This window comes from Malus domestica, chromosome 16 (genome assembly GCF_042453785.1).
Source record: "Malus domestica chromosome 16, GDT2T_hap1".
NCBI classification, from domain to species: domain Eukaryota; kingdom Viridiplantae; phylum Streptophyta; class Magnoliopsida; order Rosales; family Rosaceae; genus Malus; species Malus domestica.
In genome coordinates, this window is record NC_091676.1 from 34,809,025 (window position 1) to 34,834,670 (window position 25,646).

Here is a 25,646-nt window from a genome sequence, read left to right on the forward strand (position 1 = left end):
GGCCTTCGACCAACACGACCTGGGCAGCCTGGGTTGAACAGATGGAAAGATTCTTCGGCAAAGAATGGGAGGCCCTTGGCATCCTCGACGCCATTAAACTTTCAACCATGGAGATTGCCATGGATAAAGAACTTCTTATGGCAGCTTTAAGTTTTTGGTGCTCGGCCACTAACACCATGATCTTTCCCTTCGACCCTATCACCCCACCGTCATCGACATCTCAACTATCCTTGGGACTTCTTCCTCTGGAATCCCAGTAGATGCCACCATTTTTGGGTGCCTGTTGAATCTCGACCTTTAAGCATTATTCGACGAACGGGCCGTCGAGACACTGAGCCAAGAAGGTCAAGATCCTTCAAATTAAGAAGTTCATAAGTTGCACAAGAACTTCTTCAACTACAAGACCCTCATCTTCTATTTTGCTAGTCGAGGAGAGGCGAGTCTGCAGAAGGGAGAGGACGAAGCCTTCCTATTTTACTGGTACAACAAGTTTATCTGTTGTACCAAGTCAAATATGTGCTTGGTCGAAAATATGCCGGTGGCTGAATCCCTGGCTAATGGTCACTCCCTGGCACTCAGTCTAGCTATCTTCGCCAACCTCCTGCACTGTCTGGTCGAAACGACCATCAACAAGATCGACCCGCACTAGAACAGACCTCTTTGGGTATTCTAACTCTGGATGCAGGTCTATTTTTCCACACTTTGGCCAAAGATCCCCAACTTTCAGTTTATTGCAGCGCTCAGCCTTCAGTTGGCCTCTCAATCGGTGCCTCATCACCAGCTGAAGAAGTCTTCAAATACATCTTCGGCCTAGATGTCCTTTTCAGATGATGAATTTTTGATATGTCGTTGTCAAGAGTTCCATTTTTCCATCAGGCTTCCAACATCAATATGGAGTGAAAGTGAAGATGCTAGTCTTCGTCAAAACTGGGGGTCGTTCGTGATAACACGCGACCTTCCTCTTGGCTGCGACGATCCCAGAGTGAGCTAGAATGTATACCATCCCGACTTTGCTGCCCGACAGCTTGGTTACCTCCAAGGTTTCCCGGTGCCTCTACTTACTCCCGCTCCCTCCTAAGCCGATGATGCCTCTCTGGTTCCTCAGAGAGGGAGTGTAGAGATACTGAGAAATAGTTTCTAGAACGGTGTAAAAAATTTCATCTCCGACCAACTATTCTTGAATCTCTCGGCACTGACACCTTCGGCGACTGGTGGGAGGGATACACTCACCACTGTTTTGGCGCTTCGGTCGAAGACATGATAAACAAAAATTTTGGCGACCGACTTGAAAAAACTCCTGCCCCCAAATCCAAAGAGACGACCCAAGGTATATGGCTATCTCTACGTTTATTCTTCAAACACTTACTCAATTTTACTAATTTGATTTCACTTTCTCAGGCGGTCGAGTACTGAAGTAAGAAGATGTGATTGTCGCGGCTGCGGCCAGGAAAGTTGCCCCTTTCCTCTAAGAAAACTAAAACTCCCATGTAAACCTTGCCGAGCAAATGGCCTTGCTACGAAATTGAGACGGTAGGTGAAGCTCTTTGTCCCACAAAATGCGTCAAGAAATTGGTGAAGAAAGGAGAACGGGAGATTCACGTTATCTTCAGCCAGACCACGGGAGCGACTACTCTTAGTGCCTCTTTTCTTGCTTCTGTTGTCCAGGCCTTGACGGAGAAGCAGCCAACTCTAACTAGCTCAGCACCCCAAATTCAACCCATCCCTGATGTTCCTGAGGCTGTGGTCGAATGAGTTGCTGCATCGCTGGTCGAAAAGCCTGCAGCTCCTGGGCCGACCATTGCACCTGTCTTGGAGGAGGTAACCTTTTTGGTCGGGAAAAATCTCCCCAAAAATCCAAAACAATCAGCGATCATCCTGGAAGAGGTGTGATTATGTTATTGGTAACTCCTTTCTCTCATTAAATTCAAAAGTATTAACAGCCTTTTATTTCAGGATGACGAGAACGACAAGATTCCGTTAGCGAGTCGCCCTCGACTAACCAAACCTCCTTCCATTGAGCCTCCCTATGTGGTTGAGGCGACTGACCAGGTCGATTCTCCTAAAGCCGATCGTGGAAAAAGTGCTCGGCATTCCCCCTCAAAAAGCGACTTCGGCCTTGTAAGACTCGATTACTTTCTCTTGTTAACTTTGCTATAACGAGTCTGAACCGAGAAAAATATTACATGTCAAGTGCCTAATTATTCATTTCACCGAAAATTTTATGCCTCGAAGGGTGTTATCTATATTTCCTGGTCACCTTAGTGGCCGTCGAACGTGGATAACCTTCATCTACCGCGTGAATTGAAAAGCAGTCTAAAACACTAGGCTCAGTCATTAAGCTCTCTAGGTTCGAGCAATGAACCAGGAGACATGGCCTAAGTCTTCTCTCGGCAGGTATAAAGCAAATTCTCTCTGCTATATTCTTTTACGATTTTCCTTTTGCCTAAATTCTTTTCATGTGTAGCCTTCATGGGAAGTCGAATTTGATGCTCTTCTTTCGAATACTTCAGGAGCGGTTGGCCCTTCGGCAGTTATAACCAAGCCCTCCGTATCAACGGCCGAATCAAATGCTCTTGTTAGGCTGCAGAAACTCTTGTCTCTCTCAACTTCACAAGTTCTCGAACGCTAGGGCCTCGACTCAGTGGGTGCATGTCTGAACGATCTCGCAGCTGATGGTCAATTGAGCACTGAAGCTATCACTATAATGTCTTCTATCCTGGAATGAACTTGAGAATATTTCGGTATTTTCAAGAAAGCTCTCCAGGCCGAAGACTACTTGAAAGTTGCAACGGTCGTTCGAGAAGCTATTCGTCCAAAGGTCAAAGTTTTGAAGGTGAAAAAAGAAAAATTGGCCGACCTTGACCATCAAATTGCCGAACTCCAAAATCGAAGGTCGGCAATTGCTTCCGAGCTTGCAAAGGATTTTGAGTTGAGTAGCAAATCTTGCTTAACTGAATACATGGCTTGTGTGAAGCGGGTCGAACACCTGAAGATGGATAAGAGGAATCGGCAAGCTGAGGTCCCTATAGGAGAGGTGAGGTGGTTGGAGTTCAAGGCCGTTCTTGAATCTCTCATTTCTTCATCACCCTAGAATTATTTAGTTGTAAACTGATCGACCAACTTTATTTGTACACCTTTTTGCAAACTTAATGAAATGAACTTTTATTCCCGCATTTCCCATTTGACTGGATAATATTTCTTTAAAAACTTCCCATTGATTGGCAACTTGTGAATTACACCAGTTCGATCCCTAAGATGGTATGCTTCCTTGCCAAGAACTTGATGAATAACAAATGCCCCTTCCCAATTCAGCGACCACTTGCCGAACCTGGGGTCTTTAATTCCTACGGGTAATACGGTTTATCAAACCTACTCCCCATCGCCGAACATTTTTTGTTTGACTCGTTGATTATAAGCTCGCTCGACGATCTTCTTTTGTGCCACTAATAAGTTATAAGCATCAAGCTGAGCTTCTTCTAAATCTTCTAACTCTTGTCTCATGGCCCGACTGTACTCTGCACTGAACAAACTACTTTGTTCGATTACTCGCAACGAGTTTATACTTAGCTCAACCGGCAACAATGCGTCGTGTCCATAAGTCAACGTGTATGAAGTCATTCCAGTGGTTGACCAGAAAGAAGTTTGATAGGCCCATAATGCTTCGTTTAGCTTTAGATGCCACATATCAGGCCTCCCTCTCACCATTTTTTCAAGAATACCAATCAAAACTTTATTACTTGCTTCGGTCTGCCCGTTTACCTGTGGGTAATATGGTGTAGACTGCTCAAGTCAAATTTGCAAATTCACCGTATACCCCTTAATCCTGTCGAATGTGAAGATCGTACCATTATTTATTATGATTGTTTCTAGTATGCCGAATCTAGTCATGATATTTTGTTCTATGAAATTACAAACTTCTTTAGACGTTAACTCGGCATATGATTTCGCTTCAACCCATTTGGTGAAGTAGTCTATCGCGACAAGTATCCATGCATGCTTTGCAGACTCGAAAGATGCGTAATTTTGCCGATTACATCCATGGCCTACCCTCTGAACGACCATGGTTTACTGATCGAATGTAATGATTCGGCCGGGACCCTTTGTATAGGACCATGAATTTGGCACTTTACACATCCTCGTGTGAACTTAATACGATCCTTCAGTATACTTGGCCAGCAATAGCCGTGTCAACGAAACAACCATCACATCTTTTGGCCGGACCGATGAGCCCCCTAAATTCCTTCATGAACTTCTGCGATTTCTTGGGCAGCTTTTTGCGGTCCGAGGCATAATAGTAATAAATCGTCCTCACCTTTTTGGTATAATTCATTTTGTTATAATATGTAGTTTGTGGCATGGACCCTTGTCCGTCGGTCGTGTTTTTCGCTGGGGTTATCAATATATCGCATAATCGCCCTTCTTCAATCGTCAGGTAATGCCTCAACAACACAAACCTTAATAGTGTCCTTCCGTTCTAACAACGAAGGTAAAGACATGACCTGTGTACGGATCACGTAATCACGTTGGAGAACTTGTTGATTAATCAAGGCCGAGTGTGCTTGTTGTGACACAGGTATTTCTTGGCCTAATTTGCCCCTCAGAAGTTGTGCTCCAAAGGCTATTTGATCTAATTCGTCAGCATCGGTGTTATGAACTTGTGAAATGTATTTGAAAGTAACGTCATCAAAAGACTCGGCCAAATAGCTGGCAACCATGTGGTAAGGCGCTAGAGTACAACTCATGCAACGAAAAGTCCCATTGAGTTGATTAATTACAAGTTTGGGGTCATTAAGAACAAGGACACGAGTCACCCGCAAATCATGTAGTACACTGAGGCCAATGACAAGGGCTTCGTATTCGGCCTGATTATTTGCACAATTGAAATCGAGCTTGAGAGAAAAATACCAGTGGCTATGAGTGGGGGATTGAATAACAATCCCAATGCTAGCTGAGACTGAAGTACTAGAACCATCAAAGTACATCGTCCAGTAATTATCATGTGTTGCTACCATGCTGATTTCAACATCATTACCCTCGAACTCGTACATGGAAGGGTGTTGGGCTAAGAAATTGGCCAACGTTTGGCCTTTGACAGCTTTCTAGGGCACATATTGCTAGCTGAACTTAAAGAGGGCCATCATCCACTTGCCGATTCAGCCCTTTACGATCGGTCGAGTGACCATGTAACAAATGACATCGGTTTGGGTGATGACCTGAGTGACTGACAGAAGCATGTAATGTTTGAGTTTTGATGCAGCGAAAAATAAGGTGAGACAAAGCTTCTCGACAACGGAGTAATTAATCTCTGGTGGGTGAGATTTCAGCTAAGGTAAAAAATGGCTTGTTCTTGCCCAGCGTCATTGTCTTGTGTAAGAAGGCATTCGATGGATTCTTCGACCGCCGAGATATATAGCTTAAGAGGTCTACCACGTTGTGGTGGGACAAGGACGGGTAGAGTTGTTAGGGAGACCTTGATCTGCGTAAATGCTTCTTGGTGTTCTATAAGCCATTCGAAGATGTCAAAATCCTTAAGTTTCAAAAGCGTGGATAAGGCTTTCATTTTCCTGGCCAAAGTAGCAATAAATCGATGGAGAGAGTTAATCTTGCTGAGCAACGATTGTAGTTGTTTCTTAGTCATTGAGGTTGGAGCGTTGATGATTGTGCGAGCCTTGTTGTCATCTACCTCAATACCATGATGATGTATGAGGAATCCTAAAAAATTGCCGGCTGATACGCCGAAGCACATTTGGTAGGATTCATCTTAAGATTGTGCTGGCACATACATAGGAAAGCCCGACGGAGGTCATCCAAGTGTGATTGCCGACGTTCTAATTTGATTACAACATAGTGTTCATGGCTTGTTGGTATGTGGCACCAGCGTTCTTGAGGCCGAATGGCATGATGACCCATTCGTATGTACCGAGTACCTCAGGGTAATGAAAAGAGATTTTATGGACATCAGCTTCGGTGATGAAAATTTGGTTATAACCAGCATGTCCATCCATAAAGGATATAATCTCGTGATGTGCCGCTGCGTCGATTAACAAATATGAAATTGGCATTGGATACTCGTCTTTAGGCGTTGCCAAGTTCAAATTTCAAAAATCAATACAGATGTGTATGGCATCACTTTTCTTTAAAACGGGGACGATGTTCACCAGCTATTCGAAGTATCGAGCTGTTCGAATAAACCCAGCTTTTAAAAGTCGAACGAGTTCGTCTTTTATGTCGAGTTGTACTTTGGTCAAGAATCGTCGAGGTGGTTGGCGGAATGGTTTACACCCAGGTTTGATGCGCAATTCATGTTCAACTAGTGTGCGATCTAGTCTAGGCATCTCATGGTAACTCCAAGCAAAACAATCCTTAAAATCTTTAAGAAAATTACAAAGCTCAATTTTTACATGTTGGGTTAACAAAGCACTAATGAACAAAGGTCTTGGCTCTTCGGCCGTTCCAACATTTGTTTCCTCTAATGGATCTTTAACTTGAGGTTGACTATCCTCGAGCTCGGCCAGTGCAACATGAACTTTGTCTAGTGATAGTATAGGGCCGTTGTCTCATTCGACCAAAAAATCAACTAACTTGACGCCCGAATTTGGGTGTTTGGAAATAGCGTACCAATGGGCCAGCAGGCGTTCCATGGTAGATTAAACCGCGGCTAGGCATGTCCTGTCTTTCTTCAGGCATCAATGTTGGTGATCAGATCGGCCAACCCAAGGCTCGTCGAATCCTGATGGACAGTCTCGGCGCCTACTTCAATTGCTTTCTGGACCAAAATTTGAGTCGATCGCCCTTCCTCTTTCAAACCCTGTAGGGTAATATAACTGACATGGTCATCGTAATATTGTGCCTGAATCATATTGGCTTCGAACGGCTAACTATCGGCCGGATGATCCACAACTGATTTTCCATCCCAAAAGATGAGAACTTGATATAAAGAAGAGGGAATACAATTCATTTGATGAATCCAATCCCGACCGAACAATGCATTATACTCGGTCTTGGACGACGATAAAAAATACGGTCATGTGATTACGACCTGTAATGTTTACCTCTAAAGGGAGCATTCATTTGGTTTAGGATTTGTCACCAATGAAGTTGCTCATGGTTATTCCTGATGGGATGAGTTCATCGTTGGATCGCCGTAATGTTTTCATGACGAATATGGGCATGATATTGACCGTCGCCACACAATCGACGAAAATTTTAGAGATTGGATAACCTTCAATGTCAACCGTGACATATAACAGCTTTAAATGTTAAAGATTAATTGAGGATGAGTGGGGAAATAATATGGCCAGAGCTGCTTTAAGTTTGTCATCGTTATTTGCTTGTCCATCTTCGACAGTGGCGACAAAATTAACTTGTGTTGCTTCCTCGGCGACCACATCACCATCCAAGAAATTTGGTTAATGCGTAGTTGGCTAGAATTCAGCAGGTAGAATATGAACCATGTTGATTTCCATGTTCTTGAGGACTGAAGGGCCCATTGGATCTTGGTTGTTGTCTTCCGGGTTATTGTGGACTGCAGCATCGTGTGTTAGAGCATCCTCAGCCTGATCATCGTGTGCCTCAATAGGTACTTGCTCTTGTGACATGTACCCCGACCTTGCTTCCTTCTGATTGTCTTTTTTGAGCCCGTTCGTTTTTGGTGTCTAACTTTGCCCCTGTAGTGTTTTACGGGCTCGTTCTTCATTGGCGATTCGGGCATCTCTTGTGTCTAGGTAGGCGTCCAGACGTACCATTCGATCTTTTTCATCAGTCGTGAGACCGAAGAGAGATATGGACGAGAAGACTTTGAAGTGGTGTCGTAAGTATTAAAGGTCTTGAAGATAAAAAGGAAGCTCGGGCATATCTGTTGGAAATTTGCCCTGAAAGTCAATCTTTGGAAGAAACCTTTCAGGACAATAAATGGATGTATAGATGACTCTTATACATCAAATGGCAAAGATACTATTTAGGACTATCTCTATAAACGATATATGTCCTAAATGGTGAATCCATGGACAATGGATCGATTGAAGAAGTAATCTAATGATGTTAGACTACAGAGACCTTCTTCATATAACCATCATGTCCAAAAGGTTCCTGGTCATAGGTTTGTCAGAGGGATACTGACAATGAATAGACCGGTATGTACTATGTCCGCTTCGATTAGAAGGATGGAAAGTCTCATCCCATTCGTGTAGTGACACTAAGACAAGTATGTAGGTGCTTATTAAGGGAATGAGTTCACTGAACACAATCGAACGAGAGTACTTGCATGGAGGTATACTCACATGTCAAGCAAGTAACTCTAATGGTTGGAATAATGTAAGTAGTCCTTTGACCTGAGGCATCATCGTTGTCTTGTGGTTAAATACTTGATCTTTGATTATGTCAAAGTCACTCCATCCGTGGGTGTCCACGGCATAGTCGGGGTTAAGCCACTTAGTCATGAAGGCAAGTGAATGCGCAACAAGAAATCTCTAATCCTCGTTAAGAGATGATGAATACTCTAAGATACGATTCGGGAATCTTTGGCCGAAGTATCGAGCGTTATAAAGGAAAGCGTTCCTATACGACTCAATTGAATCATATAAGAAGGAATAATCACATTAGGGGTTTGACATAACATATCCATACCCTAGTGATGTGATTGAGAGTATTGTTTTAGAAAATGATCGAATTGCATTGTAATTCCAACTGAATAGGTTCTCCGAACAACTTCTACATTAGCTTGGGTAGCCATGATATATGGTTAGATGTCCCTCATGGCTTGTGAGTTCTTCTAGATGATTAAATGTAGTCGTCAAAGAAGAAGGTGAATTAAAAGTAAGTTTTAATTCACTAAGTGATTGGATTAAATATAATCAATTGGATTGGTGCCAATCACCTCACTGCCTTGCTAATTAGAACCTAAAACGATTGTTCACCAATACACTATTGTAGTGAGTAATTAATGGATGACGGAAATAATTAATTGGATTAATTAAGTGTTGTGATTAATTAGAAAGTCTAAAGAAATCATAAAAACGATATAAGATCGTTTTGGGCTTAAAGAAACGTTCGGGTTTAATTGGGCCCATTGGGCTTTTATTCAAGCATAAGATGACTTGAAATGATAAAAGCCCAAAAGCCCAAACAACACTAAGGAGGCCGGCCACATAAAGGGAAAGGGAGAGAGAGGAAGTCAAGTGGTTGACTAGGTTTCTTTGTTCTATAAAAGGAACTTTATAGAGATATTTTTCATTAGGGTTTTTGGGTGTTCAAAACAACAAAAGAGAAAAAGAAAATAACTCTCTCTTCAACACCAAAGGCCGGCCACCATAGGGAGATTTTAGCTAATCATCTTTTTCTCCCTTTGGTTATTCCTTCATCCTTCTCACTACACTAGTGGGTGAGGATCTTTAGAGGTCTTCAACTTTGGAGACTTAAAGAGAACCTAGGAGCACTCATTTGTAAACAAAGTGGAGGAGGCAAGGAATGTGGCTAGGCTCAAGGAGTTCAAGGAGCAAAGGTCTTGGAGGTGGTCCATCCTTGGTCTAAGATCTAGATCAAGAGGTATAAAACTACTCCTAAACTTTGTTCTTATATAAATTTGTTTTTTGATGCATCTTACATAAACCTATGAATCTTGAAGGGGATTTATGTGACTATTGCTTTGATATTATCTGATAACATGCTTCCGGTGCTTTCGTATATAAATTTTGAATTGTATATGCATGCTAGTCACTAGAAATCCCATATGAATCTCATAGATTTCCCTTCAATATCAATGTCCGTGTATGGATCGACCTCGAAGCCAAGGACCCTAGCTTCTCGTATATGCTAGAGCCGAGCCTTCATTACTAGATCAATGGTTTTTTGGATAATCTGTTCACCATCAGGATAAGTTAGTGCTAGGTCGAGAGCTTTTTGACACGCCTTGGGTAGGCCGTACAAATCGTTGGCAGAATATTTCTTATGAAGCTCTCTTATGTACTCCAAGGATTCGCCAAGGAATGGAGGTTGTAGATTTCGTTGAACTCTTATTAACGGCTCTTGCGGGGGTATCGGGGGAAGCTTGCTTCGGCGTCTTTCCCAAACTGCTCGAAACAAACTTTCATCTCCCTAGGACAAAGGAGGAATTTGATGCGCTTCTCGGACTCTCCAATGGTGGTTTCGAAGTGGCGATCGGTTCCCTTTCACCCTTGTAATTCAGCTATGATTATTGGTGTTCGTTGGTCATCCCTGCTTCTTATTGTTTCTTTCGACTGCCATTTAGCGGGTGAAACAGTCTGGGTTGCCTGTCGTCGAGCCATGCAATCTATCTGCTGGCGTCGACATTTTTAAGATTTGGATAGTGCAGTATATATACCAGTGGGAGAGTTGTAACTATACTAACGTTGGTCGCATGGCTCAGGCGACTTGAAGGTTTTTTTATTCACCGATGAACTTGAACTGCTGGAAATACGAGAGTGATAATACTCGTTATAAAATGATGCATCGAAATCAAGACACCGTCTGGCAGAGGTAGGGTCGTCTGTCCGTTCCTGAGGGTAAAGCGTATCGAACACTTTCTAGCGCTGGCATCTACCAAGTTCCTTTAAAGGTGTCGCCGTGGCCTTGGATGGTTGCTGTGGTGTTGGAGTTTGAGGCGGTCTCTCCTTTGGTTCGGTTAATACGACGTATGCCTTACAATTGCTACACAAAACCATTGGCTCATCAATTTCTTTTGCACTGAAGTCTGACATAGATTCGACTACGGTCAGTCTTGAAAACTCGATAGGCGGTTCATTGGAAAATATGAGTCGTGGTCGAGAGTTTTGCTTTGGGACGTGTTGTATTGGGACAAACTCGGCCATCCCTTTCCTTTTGTTCTTGGGCAAATAGGCATCTACCATGCCAACTGTTGCTGAAAGGAATGGATCAACGTCGACCACCATTTGTTTTTTAGGAAACTTTAGCTTGCCTTTATTAATCCAACTTTGAATATCATCACGGAACACGACGTAGTTGTTTGTGGTATGCTTAGTCGAGTTATGGTACTTGCAATACGTCTTTCCTTTAAGCTCTTTGGGCTTGGGAATGTTATGTCCTGGTAGAAGTTTGATCATCTTTGCTAACAAAAACTAGTCGAAAATTGCATCGGCCTTGGTGATATCAAAAGTGTAAACTTTTGATGTTTTCGCCGTCTCTTCAGTGGCCGAATGGGTTTTGGCATCCTTGGAATTAATTTGAGTCAATGCCTTGCAGACATATGGTTTATCTATTACTATCTCGACCGCATCCACACTGACGTATTGGGAATCTTCCCCTTCGGCCGATACGTAGCTGACTGTGGGATTTTTGTAAATCGTTCCTCAGGATAGGGACTTCGAGATCTTTTCCTCATGGAGCAAATAATCATATTGCTCGACATGTTAGGCTAATTCGTACATATCTCAGAAGTTTGCCCCTAGGAATTTCTTTTTATACTATGCGTCTAGCCCATTCAGAGCAAGCCTAACAAATTCAACTTCGGGTAGAGGTACTCGGCACCAATTCCTAGCCGATTTAAACCTTGTAAGATAGTCCATTGGTGACTTATGAGATGCTTAAGCCATCCTAGCCAATGAAGAAACTACATTTCCATCCCTGGCCGATAGAATTGCTCGTGAAATTTCTCGACCAGTTCCTCCCAACTTTGGATGGAATTAGGTGGGAGGTTGATATACCATGCAAATGCTAAGCCCGTCAACGAAAAGTTGAACAATTGCAGTTTATGGAAATCAGTATTGACATCTCCGCATTGTGCAGTGAATCGGGCCATATGTTCTAACGAGGACAATGACGATTCTTCACCAAAAAGGCTAAAATCTGGGATCTTGAAGCCTTTAGGATATTCGAATTTTTCCACATAAGCCGAGTATGGATGGATGAATTTCAGGAACTTCGGCCCCTTTTTCATGGCCGAATTGATCATCATTTGGACCTCGATCATATCGACGGATGCTACTTCCACTCTCTGGTCAGATTCATCTGACCTACTACTTGATCCTCCATTTTTTTCCTAGTTGTTTGTACCATACTTAACCAATCCCAAAATTACTGAGCACCGGTCAACGTTATAGCGTCAAGGACAGAGAAGAGTTTCCCTCCAACCAGAAGGCCAATCACAGCGCGACACGTGTCGACATTAGAAGCCAATCATAGCGCGACACATGTCAACATCAGAAGCCAATCACAGCATGACACATGTCAATGTCAGAATGAAACTAGAAACTCTCTTCTATAAATAGAGATCATTCTCTCACAATATTTCCGAATGTCATTTGTACTAAATCTTTCACTAGTACTCACTAAAGGAGAGCTTGAACCTATGTACTTGTATAAACCCTTCACAATTAATGAGAACTCCTCTACTCCGTGGACGTTGCCAATCTAGGTGAACCACGTACATCTTGTGTTTTCTTCCCTGTCTCTATCCATTTACATACTTATCCATACTAGTGACCGGAGCAATCTAGCGAAGGTCACAAACTTAACATTTTCTGTTGTACCAAAGTCTTCACTGATTTTGTGTATCAACATTTGGCGCCATTTGTGGGAACGACACTTATTCCTACTCTCTTCAGCTTTGCCAAGCTGGTTTCCACCATTCGTACACTCTCTTTTGACTAGGCATCCCTCTCTAACATGGGGAGCAAAGGAAGCCACAGCACACAGAATGACACCCCTCTTGCACCTAGTGCGAAGCAACAAATGAAGGAAGGAAATAGGGTTGCTCTTCAAGCTAAAGTCGATGAGCTAAAAGCTCAGAACAATAAGATAGCAATGAAGAATGAGGTCCTCAAAGAGCATTATAAGAAGCTCTTTGAGACGCTCTACGAAACTAAGCGTACTCAAACACACGAGCTCGCTGCCCCTGTGGACATCAACCATCATCTGGGTGCCCCCAACACGGAGGGTCACCTCCCTTCGACATGGGTATCCCTGATGAGGAGCGTGCTAATCATCAAAACATTGATCAATATGAGACTTCTCTCAACCCAGATGCTTCAACCCGAAGTAGAAGAAGTGGAGGAATACACCTTCTTGCAGAAGGGTTGGAAAGATCGAAAGCCATTTATCGTGACTGTAGAGACTTCCTAAAACAAAGTTGAGAGAATCCTCTCCACATTTGCTCGAAGATCAATGACCTAAGGGTTTCTGAAAGACTCAGTCCCTTCCCACGACCCAGGCCAGCTGCCAATCTAGGGAAGGAACGACAGGTCCCAGAGGAACATGAAGGTACGGGGGACTCTAAGGTATTATGACAGACTCACCCTAGAAGTCAGTATGACGAGTCCAAGAAAAAACCACACGCCATTGCTCAAACTTTCTTACTTCCAAAAGGCGATAGAGACTTACGAAAGAAAATTCCAGTGGTACATGACTCCATTCAAGACCCCTTTGTCCTACAGCTCCTTGAGGAAGTAAACAACTTGAAGGCTGAACGTTAGGCCTGGCTCTCTCACAAGAAGGATCCTCGACACCCCCTTCAAGCGAAGACAAAACAAAAGCTTAGTTTACAACTCTATACTGGAAGGGAAGACCCAATCGAACACTTTAACCTCTTTGAGTCCACCATGACATATCGGATGCACACCGACGAAGAGCGATGTCTTCTCTTCCCCTCCACCCTTTCTGGCAGAGCTCTAAACTGGTATTGCCGTCTTCCACCTGAGACAGTAGACTCATTTGAGGAGTTGAGAAAACTGTTTATCTTTCAACACATCTTCTAAACTGATCCCTTGCATTCTGCAGATGACTTATACATTATTCACCAGAAGCCGGACAAGTCACTACGAGAGTATGCCGATCGCTTCAGCCATGAGATTTCTCGCTGCACTGAGGCAGATGACAAGACCGCCCTCAAAGCCTTCACGGTAGGCCTACGTGATTGTTTCTTCAAGTACATGATCAATGCCTACACTTGGAAGACTTACTCTAAGGTGAAGGCACAGGCTTACAACCACGCCTCCGCCGAAGCAAAGACATACAAAGGGAACCCCCATATGGTTAACCCCTATCAACAAATGGGAAGTGGAAGTCAAGTTCTACCAAGTGAGGAGATATTGGACATTCAGACACCCATTGCATCATCTTTTGCCTCATTTAGCTACTCACTAAGTCACAAACGTATCTGTCTCTTGGTAAGAGGAAGGATTTTTACTTTCAGCAAGCCCATCACAACAAGAGGGATAAAAGTTCGTATCAAGACAACCAGGGGTGAACGTACCATCGAATATTATGACTATGGGACCAAGCCTCACTCTTTCAAAGTGGAGGACTAGGTATTGAAAGAAATGCTATTATAAGAAGGCATACACATTACAAATGTTTTGACTCTCAATCGCTTGAGATCTTTTGTCACATAAGCCATTCGGCAAATATTTAAAGAAGAGGGAATTCATACAACTTTTTCTGAGTCTTTTGCGTTCCTAGCACTGGAACACTTGGTCTACGCTGACCTACTCTTATACTCCAACTTAGAGTTTCAACATGCGTACTTTGACACAAAGTATGTGATATTAAGTGTTATAACCAACATGGTTCACATATCAAAAGCATGGATCCCTTCATGCATGGCAAAATATTCATAAGCATCACTCATATCAATCAACATAAACATTATACATTCCAACACATTCATACATAAACATCATACATTCCAACACATCCGTACATAAGCCAACTGTGCTTCGACAGGGTTCAACATACTTTGTGTCTTCGACACTTGCTACAATATGCCTCGACACCTTGCCCTTATTCCCACTAACCAGGTGATGAAAGGTGAAGAAGGAACTCATCTTCATGCCATAAATCAGGTGATGAAATGTACAACCCATACTCTCCTTCATGCCACCAACCAGGTGATGAAATGTACAACCCGTACTCTAATATCATTTGGCAACTTGCCATTCATGCCACCAACCAGGTGAAGAAGGAACTAATCCTCATGCCACCAACCAGGTGATGAAATGTGATGAAAGGTGATGAAATGTGATGAAAGGTGATGAAAGAACTCACCTTCGTACCACCCACCAAGTGATGAAAGCAACTCACCGTTCATTCCACCTACCAGAAGACGAGTGGTACAACTTGTACATGTGAACTCCTAGCATTCATGATAGGAGCATATTTATGCGATTGAGTTAGCTTGTTCTCATGCATTTATGTTGTTATTTCTTAGTTAATTATTTATTTTAAGCTATTTTTGGGCTTGGAATGGATAGCACATTCATGGAGCAAGGTGGATGGACGAAATTGAAGACTAAAGAGGCTGGGAATGTGTTAAAGAGAAAGAAGAATTAATTTAAAAATGACAAAGAGCTCAGCAACCAAAGAAGAAACATGAGTCAAGATTACCTTATTTTGGTTTAACCTTTCTTAATCCTAATCCAACTAAGTTCCAGCCACAAGGAGGGTTCCTCAAAGATATTAGGACACTAAATAAAGGATTCTAGAAGCCTTAATCTCAGCCACAAAGGGGTGTCACTCCACCTTTCACCTTCCATGTCGTGGCATCATCATTGTCCCCTTCATTGATCTAGATTTACTGCATCATTCCACTTCCTTTCCTTTGTCTGCCATGTGCACAATATTCTTGTCCACTCCTTGCACTCATTGATGCACCACTCCTTCACCTTTCCACCCATACCGTGTATCATCATCATTGTCCCCTTCATGCACTCATTTCATGCACCATTTCATGACTCATTGCTGCACCATTCCTTGTTCCCTCCATCATATCAGATTTCATGCATCATTTCATCACTTTAACCTCCACTCCATGCACACATTGCTGCACCATTCCTTGTCCCCTTCATGCACTTATTTCATGCACCATTTCATGACTCATTGCTTCACCATTCCTTGTTCCCTCCATCATATCATATTTCATGCATCATTTCATCACTTTAACCTCCACTCCATGCACTCATTGCTACACCATTCCTTGTTCCCTCCATCATATCAGATTTCATGCATCATTTCATCACTTTAACCTCCCCTACATGCACTCATTGCTGCACACACCACTCCATTTTCTTTCCCTAGCTGTGCACTCCTTCTATAAAAAGAAGTGTGTGTAACAGCCATAGGGGTTCAATTTTAAAATAGATCATTCACCACTATTTCAACACTACACTACATCACAAACACATTCAGCCATTCCCCTTTCTTTGCCGCAACATACCATCCAAACTCTCCCAAACACAATTCCAGCAACTTTTCATCCAAAGCCGTGGCCTCCATCCAACCTAAATACATTCATGACCCTTCCATACATCCATACACATCCTTAGACATTTGTGTCGCAGCAAGGTGGGGAAGAAGAAGGTCCTTTGGCTTTTCAAGCTTGAAGATTGGAGCGTTTTAGGTGTACTTCGTTCTTATTTTCAATGTCTACTTTGTTATTTTCTTATTATGCTGTGAACATGAGTGGCTAAACCCCTCTTGGCTAGGGGTGATTTCAAGGCCAGGATTATGTGTGCAATATGAGGTGATAAATTCTAGTTATGAATTCTTGAATTGTGAATGCAATTGGCTTAACTGTTTAATTGATAACTTATTTGTGTTTATTGATTAAGGGTCGACACTTAATTGGCATGCATAAATCCGATGCTAGAGTATAAGGAAGTTTAACATAATCGTTATAAACTTATATTCATATGTAGTGAAGGTTGTTGATCACGATTGCGTTAAGTTTAATTCCTAGCATGAGTGACATGATGTCATAGTTGCAAGTGCCTTGTCAATGCTTATGATTTTCATTGAACGTAATGATCTTTGATCGTATCTCTATTATGATGTCATGTAGGGAACTTTTGAAGAATACGGGTTGTCGAATGATGTCATCCAATCCAATAAAACCAGGAAAATCTGAAATTAACTAGTGATGTTACGGTTAATTTGGAGCATTGTCGCTCATAATTCAATGAAGTAGTAACTGGAAATCGAGTTGTTTGCATACATGTCATGTATGGAGGAAAAGCCTCTAGCTATCCCATCATCCATCTAATTTCCCAAAATTGTTTTCAAACCTGTTTTCAAATTACAATCTGTTTTGTTATTCTAAATTCGTCCAAAACAAAACCCCCCTTTACTTTCTTGTTTCAAATTGTTTTAAACTTGTTTTGTTTGTGTTTTTAAGTATTTTGAGTCAAGCCCAAACCTTATTTTCGTCCAAAATTGTGTTTAGTGTTAGAAATTGCCTAGTTGGTGTTTTTAGGCAGTTTTGAGTGTTTTTATCTTATTTTGAGTCTTGTGAACTAGTTTTGAGTCTTTTAAATCTATCCTATAATTTTTAATTTTGTTTTTGTGTCTTTAAGTCAGTTTAGAATCAATTAGCAATCCCTCCTAATCCCCGGCCTAGAACGATCCCTGCTTATACGTATACTACAATTGTCAAAAGAGGGTTTAATTTGTGTGTTAAGTTAATTTCCTCATCAATTCACAAATAATCAAAAACCCTCAAGCTTGACAACTTAACTAGGGGAGCACTTATGCCCAACAAGAGTTATAGTCACGAACAAAGTCTTATTGCAAGCCAATCAAAACTTCAGTGCATGGCATACGAAGATCAAGCTATTCAGCCCTCTTGCATCTGCTTCAGACATTTCTCCTCTATAACAATGCAAACACTACAACTCGTAGAAAGCCTCACACTATTGACAAGACAGTCTGAAGCAAAACCAATTTATGGTGCCAACAAGAGCTTCATCAAAGGAGTTCAACCACAATTCTCAAAAGCTTTACACACTCTTGATCAAAACAGTGTGAAGCAAAACCAATTTATAGTGCCAACAAGAGCTTCATCAAGGGAGGGCAACCACAATTCTCAAAAGCTTCACACTCTTAATCAAGACAGTGTGAAGCAAAACCAATTTATAGTGCCAACAAGAGCTTCATCAAGGGAGGGCAACCACAATTCTCAAAAGCTTCACACACTTTTGATCAAGACAGTGTGAAGCAAAACCAATTTATAGTGCCAACAAAAGCTTCATCAAGGGAGGACAACCACAATTCTCAAAAGCTTCACACACTCTTGATCAAGACAGTGTGAAGCAAAACCAATTTATGGTGCCAACAAGAGCTTCATCAATGGAGGGCAACCACAATTCTCAAAAGCTTCACACACTCTTGATCAAAACAGTGTGAAGCAAAACCAATTTATAGTGCCAACAAGAGCTTCATCAAGGGAGGGCAACCACAATTCTCAAAAGCTTCACACACTTTTGATCAAGACAGTGTGAAGCAAAACCAATTTATAGTGCCAACAAAAGCTTCATCAAGGGAGGACAACCACAATTCTCAAAAGCTTCACACACTCTTGATCAAGACAGTGTGAAGCAAAACCAATTTATGGTGCCAACAAGAGCTTCATCAATGGAGGGCAACCACAATTCTCAAAAGCTTCACACACTCTTGATCAAGACAGTGTGAAGCAAAACCAATTTATGGTGCCAACAAGAGCTTCATTAATGGAGGGCAACCACAATTCTCAAAAGCTTGACACACTCTTGATCAAGACACTGTGAAGCAAAACCAATTTATGGTGCCAACAAGAGCTTCATCAATGGAGGGCAACCACAATTCTCAAAAGCTTCACACACTCTTAATCAAGACAGTGTGAAGCAAAACCAATTTATGGTGCCAACAAAAGCTTCATCAAAGGAGTTCAACCACAATTCTCAAAAGCTTCACATACTCTTGATCAAGATAGTGTGAAGCAAAACCAATTTATGGTGCCAACAAGAGCTTCATCAATGGAGGGCAACCACAATTCTCAAAAGCTTCACACACTCTTGATCAAGACAGTGTGAAGCAAAACCAATTTATGGTGCCAACAAAAGCTTCATCAATGGAGGGCAACTACCATTCTCAAACCTTCGAGGCAAACTCAAGACTGTTCGAAGCAAATTCAATTTATATGGTTCATCCAAACCTTCAACTACTACAAGGTGTGGTTTGCATCACAATCTTTTACTCAACAGTGTGGAAGCAAAATTTGTATATGTTGTCTCTCCCACATTTTCAAATTTCTAGTTTCCCAAAAAAAAAAACAAAAAAAAAGGGAAATTCAACAAAAGCTTCATCAATGGAGGACAACTACAAATTTTCAAAAGCTTCACACTATCTTGATCAAGATAGTGTGAAGCAAAATCAATTCATGGTACCCAACAAAAGCTTTAACTCCAAAGCTTCACCTACAAAGCTTCAACTCCAAAGCTTCACCAACAAAAGCTTCACCCACAATAGCTTCACCTACAAAAGCTTCACCCACAATAGCTTCACCTACAAAAGCTTCACTGATAAAAACTTCACCAACAAAAGCTTCACCCACCACAAAAGCTTTACCCACCACAAAAGCTTCACCTACAAATGCTTCACCCATAAAAGCTTAACCAACAAAAGCTTCACCCACAAAAGCTTCCCCCACAATAGCTTCACCTACAAAAGCTTCACCCACAATAGCTTCACCTATAAAACTTTCACCCATAAAAGCTTCACCAACAAAAGCTTCACCCACCACAAAAGCTTCACCCACAAAAGCTTCACTCACCACAAAAGCTTCACCTACAAAAGCTTCACCCATAAATGCTTCACCAACAAAAGCTTCACGCACAAAAGCTTCCCCCACCATAAAAGCTTCACCCACAAAAGCTTCCCCCACCACAAAAGCTTCACCCACAAAAGCTTCCCCCACCACAAAAGCTTCACCAGCAAAAGCTTCACCCACCACAAAAGCTTCACTACAAATGCTTCACCTACAAATCTTCAACCTCAAAAATGCAAAAATTCAAAAATTCAAAAATTCAAAAATTCAAAAAAAAAAAATTGCCTAGGCCTCCTCTTCTTTGGGCCTAACAACTTTCATAACAAATATATATGAAGAAGGAGTTTTGGGCTACCACTTAGAAAGGAAAATGATGAAGTTTTGTTACTTTGGAAACTTGGCTACTAGCAAGACACCTCATTCGTCAACTCCCTTGACCGAAGACTTGGGGGACTCCTACCATATGCTACTGCACCTTGATACTCGGAAGTCTCACGACCACTTAGTGACTTGGATTCTTTTAAGTCTCCAACCGAGAAGTTTTCCTCACTCGGGAAATTAAGGGAGCATTACTTCAACCTACATGCTTCACTCACAAAGCTTCAACATACAAGATTCAACAAAAGAAAAAATTCAAAGAACTTAGTGAAAAAGGCCTTGGTGTATTTAACACAATACGTTGAAATGAAGCAAAGCTTGTTTATTGATATCTCCGATAATTTACAAATATGTACATATACATGAATCAAAATAAACAAATAAGAGGGAGCCTTCACAAAGGTTGCTCAGGAGAAGTCTTAGCAGTCGACAGAGCCCCAAAAAGAAGAGGCACCAGAGGGTGATTATTCGGAGCCTCAGTACTAAGCAGAACCCCAGAAGGAGGAGGCACCAAAGGTTGATCATTTGGAGCTTTATTACGCGGTACAGCCCCAGAAGACGAAGGCAATAAATGCCTTTGGAACAAACCCACAAACTTCTGATGATCAAGTAAAATCTGACCATCAGATTCCTGCAGTTGGTCAAGCTTCCTCTTCATGTTTGTAGTATAGTCATGTGCGAGCCTGTGCAACTGTTTATTCTCATGCTTAAGCCCTCTGATTTCCTGTTTTAGACTTATCACTTCAGCCGCCAATGATTCAACTTGGCGAGTTTGAGCAAATAGGCGTTAGGCCATATTAGGCACAGAACTTGCACAGTGAACACTGAGAGCCAGAGAATCCTTAACAGCCAACTCATCAGATCGTTTGGAAAGTAGTCTGTTATCTTTGGGAGTGAGAAGGTTCTTAGCCACCACCGCAGCGGTCATATCGTTCTTCATCATAGAGTCCTCAATGGTAAGAGGACCAGTAGGGGATAAGAAGGATGGCGCCATATGTTGTCTTGAGAAGGCATGGCTGCCTCTTCACCAAAGTTCAAGTCAAAATGAGGGTCGGATGGGCCAGACATTCTCAGAAATGATGAAGGAGAAATGAGGTGTAATAAATCTCTGAAGTAAGGGGAAAATTCCTACAAGCAATAACTTTCTGAATGTACTCCTTGCACACAATTGGTGCCCTTATAAAAGAAAGGGCAATAGGGCTGTTGGTTCAAAAATCGAAGAGGCATCACTCTCAGGATACCGAAGAGGCACCACTTTCCACACGCAACATCAGCTCCTCGGGTACCATAGATAACTTTGCCAAAGATCTCTAACAAAGTTTAGACACATAAATTTTGAAGGTCTAACTACCCTACTATTACCCACAAGGGTAAAGAAATAGCACCACTGCTTGATAACTAGAAAGTCCCAATGTGTGTCAACCTCCTTGCTCCGTGGCAAGGCAGACTGGCAAAAATGCCCAACCTATACTCACATTCGAGAAAATACTCCCAACAAGATTGCTTGCTCAAAAATCGAAGAGGCACTACCCTCCGAATCTCGATAGCTAGATTCCCAACAAGATTACTTTCTCAAAAATCGAAGAGACACTGCTATCCGAATCTCAAGAGTTAGACTCTCAACATGATTGCTTTCTCAAAAATTGAAGAGGCACCGCTCTCCGAATCTCGAGAGCCAGACTCCCAACAGGATTACATGCTCAAAAATCGAAGAGGCACCGTCCTCGTAATCTCGAGAGCCAGACTTCCAACATGATTACTTTCTAAAAAATCGAAGAGACACTGTTCTCTGAATCTCAAGAGTCAGACTCCCAACAGGATTGCTTTCTCAAAAATCAAAGAGGCACCGTTATCTGAATCTCGAGAGCCAGATCCCTGACAGGATTAATTGTTCGAAAATCGAAGAGGCACCGCTCTCCGAACTTCGAGAGCCAGATTTCCTTGGATAAAGCTTGTCTGCAATCGTCACACGCAACATCAGCTTTCCAGATACCATAAACCACTTTTTCAAAGTGCTCTGACAAAGTTAAAACATGTGAAGCTTGCAGTTCCAACTACATTGCTATGACCAAGAAGGGTAAAGGAATAACACTACTACTTGTTATTAAGGAGACTCCTAATATGTCGACCTCCATCCTCCACAGCCAGGCAGACCTGAAAATAAAAAAAATGCTCAACTTTTCTTCACAGGGCACTCTCAGCAGAGTCTCTCGAAATACTCATCTTCTTTTTCTCCCGATAATACCTCTACAAACAAGCCACGCCAGAGCAAGAGTATCTCATATCATCATGGTTAAAAGCAAGAGTATCCCATATCATGCTTTTTCCCTATCTTTTCCTTTGGCCTTGTTCTTACCTGTAAGATAAGGAGAAAGAGAGCAATCAGTCAGCACTTGGAATCAAGCTTCCAGTCAGGAACTGATTGCCTGGAACCCCTTGCCTGATTACTTACCTGGCATTGCTCTCGAGTACTCATCTTCAACATCTTATGCTTCTAAAGAAGATACCACATCTGCCTGAGGAATAGATAGGGCAAGTGAGAAGGATACAAGGAAGCATGTGGAGACAAGCGTAACAGAACACGTGTCAATACATCCACTACTTTGTCAACAGCAAAAGTATCTTATATCATCAAGGTCGAACGTACTCTAGATTTGATGGACTTGTTTTGACCCTCAAATTCTTGAGTCGGCCTTATACTCTGGAGGAAACCAAAAAACCTTCTAACCCAGTTCAAGAATAAGCCTGTGAAAAGTTACTTCTTCAAAAGCAAAAGTATCTCATATCATCTCTTCTCCATTTGCTTCTTCTTATCCTTGTTACAGTTTACGACACAAGGAGAATGAGAACAATCAACCGGAAGCTGAAGTTGAACCTCTGATCCAGGTTGCTTGCTTAGAAGTCTGATTGCTTACCTTGTCTGTTACCTCCTTCGGCAAATCTCCTAGCTTGGCGACTTGGGGGACTCCTACTATAGGGTTTGTATCGCACTTGACCAAGCTCGAAACTACAAGTAAGCTTTAAGTGAAATTGATACATTACCTTATGCATCTTCATCGGTTAAAAATACCACCCCTGGATGAAGGAAAAGTACTTCCAGAAAAGATGCCACATCTACATATGAGGCAGATAAGGAAAGTGAAAATGATACCACACTTCGGTACTTAGAAGTTTTGTGATTACTCAATGGCTTGGATCTTGCAAGTCCCCAACCGAGGAGTTTCCCTCACTCGGGAACTTAGGGGAGCACTGTTTGTACCATACTTGACCAACCTCGAAACTACTGAGCACCGGTCAATGTTATACTGTCAAGTACACAGAAGAGTTTCCCTCCAACCAGGAGGCCAATCATAGCACGACACGTGTCGACATCAGAAGCCAATCACAACACGACATGTGTCAATGTCAGAATGAAACTAGAAACTCTCTTTTATAAATAGAGATCATTCTCTCACAATATTTTCGAATGTCATTTGTACTAAATCATTCAGTAGTACTCACTAAAGGAGAGCTTGAACCTATTTACTTGTATAAACCCTTCACAGTTAATGAGAACTCCTCTACTCCGTGGACATAGCCAATCTGAGTGAACCACGTACATCTTGTGTTTGCTTCCTTATTTCTATCCATTTACATACCTATCCACACTAGTGACTGGAGCAATCTAGCGAAGGTCACGAACTTAACATTTTCTGTTATACCAAAGTCCTCACTGATTTTGTGCATCAACACAAGTCAATTGTTTTAAGCCAATTAGATCATACTTCGACCTGTAGTGGATTACTTTTGAGTGGAAATTGTCGAAACTGATCAGCAAGTCTCCCTGCGAAGACTCTACTAACTAATAATTTGAGCAATTGGGTGTGTGTCTCACCATTACTTCCTATTACCTCGAGCAAACTGTTTATTTTTTGGATAACTGCCTGTTTAGCCTGCCGAGATTGCTCGTTAAGTCATCTTCGAAGAAACGACCTAGTTGGAGGGTTAGATCCTTCACTACCATTTTTGTCGCAGTCCTCCACTATTCCTTCAATAAAAACGCCTACAGTTTGATTGGGTACTTCTGCGTTTTGGGGGGATTTCGTGCATGTGACACTTCTTGTCCGGGACTCTGAACTAGCAAATAGGTTGTTGACTTTCCCATTATTGTTTTCTTTTTAACTGATCATGTCTCGATGGTTATGAACTTTGTAGTTTTAGCAGTTGTTGTCCCATTAGGCATGCCAAAATGTTGACCCTAAAAACTACCAAGCCTACGTGGTGCACAGGCCGAGTAACTAGTGAGCTAACTACATCCTTTGGTTGATGTGGGGCGTGCCAACTCATCGACCGAGGAGTAAAATATGTTGATGTTGTGTTGAGTGTGCGGCTGACTTCTCGATCTTGCGATTACGGTCGAGGAAATAACATGTCTCGGCCTTTAGGTTCTAGAGCCTTAAGACAAGGTTGCTAATTTTGTGAAGTTCACAAATCGTCGGCGCCGGATTCGGTCACAATGATTATATTTGTAAGGGTATAAGCACGCCAAATCGACACCAGAGTATATGGGCACTTATACTCAAAACAGATATATGTTTTGATGGTAATTGTGGTTCGACCGTCAGAATGCCGAACTCTAAAGCTTACTTGTGAGTATCCAATCATAAAACAACTCAACGTTCAATGTGTCGAGCCCTAGTAAATTGTAACACCTTACCTTGCCGAAAAGGCTAATGAGATAACCTCTGCCAATAAAGACCTGAAAGTCTTTCTCGACCAAGACTTGGATAGATAACTAGTTGGCCTCAACGTAATGCTGTTTATCCAAACTAAAGGTGTTCTGCGGTTGGCTGGTTCTACGGTGATAATGTTATTTATCCAAATTGAAGGTATCATCGGTTGCCTTCACATTGTTGTTTATCCAAACTGAAGATGCATTGGCGGAAAAAGAAAATAAAAATCTCAAGGTTGTTAAGAGAGTTTGCACAGGGCAATTTGTGTGTTGAATTAGAGGGGGCTTGAATGATGCACTCCTCCTTCTATTTATAGTAGCACACCTACTTCTGATCGTGTTGGAAATGTGCTCTAAAACCAATCATATGATGATACTTTATGGACATTTCACATGTTAAACTAATATAGTTTAATTTAAAGGGCAAAATTATTGTTTGAAGCCGTCTCATATAAATGTTATACGCTTAAACGATAAGCCCAAGGAATATGTAATTGGGAGAATGCGATCTAAAGAAGTTAGATTCATGAGACCATTCTCTTTCGTATACATATCCTAAACGTTCCTGATCATAGGATTGCCAATTGGGCATTGACAGTCCATTAAGATCACTATGTGCTATGTCTTCTCTTAGGGAGAGTGACTGGTCTCGAGTCATTGGTGTGACTAACACCAAGACAAGTATGTAGGTGCTTAATAAAGAATGAGTTCACTGAACACGATTAACAAGGAGTTCTCATACTCATGTCACATGAGAACTCATGGTTGGGATAATGCAAAGTAGTCATTTGACCTGAGGCATCATAGTTGTCTTATGGTTAGGTCTTTGATCTTTGACTATGTCAAAGTCACTCCATCCGAGAGTGTCCACGACATAGTTGGGGTTAAGCCACTTAGCCATTGAGGCAAGTGAATGCGCAACAAGGGATCTCTAACCTTCAAACAGTTTGAGGGAGAATACTCTATAAAATGATTAAGAATCTCTGGCCAGAGTATGAATGAGATTTAGGA

The 25,646-nt window shown here is 41.9% G+C and overlaps 1 protein-coding gene across 1 annotated transcript; it reads right to left on the reverse strand.

Annotated features, from left to right (window-relative positions):
- Positions 1-3,369: 3,369 nt before the first annotated feature.
- On the reverse strand, positions 3,370-5,048 carry LOC139193130 (uncharacterized). Its single transcript, XM_070816104.1, has 3 exons — positions 4,455-5,048; positions 4,169-4,312; positions 3,370-3,759 (listed from the first exon to the last, which is right to left on the reverse strand). Exons 1-3 carry the CDS (start codon positions 5,046-5,048, stop codon positions 3,370-3,372), a joined length of 1,128 nt encoding a protein of 375 aa, XP_070672205.1.
- Positions 5,049-25,646: the final 20,598 nt, after the last annotated feature.

Excerpts from the sequence above, each read along its gene's own strand:
- LOC139193130 (XM_070816104.1), bottom strand. The coding sequence starts at position 5,048 with ATGTACGAGTTCGAGGGTAATGATGTTGAAATCAGCATGGTAGCAACA. Across the intron at positions 4,313-4,454 it reads AACGGAAGGACACTATTAAG|GTGAGGACGATTTATTACTA; the intron begins GTTTGTGTTGTT and ends TATACCAAAAAG. Across the intron at positions 3,760-4,168 it reads ACACGGCTATTGCTGGCCAA|GTAAACGGGCAGACCGAAGC; the intron begins GTATACTGAAGG and ends TATTACCCACAG.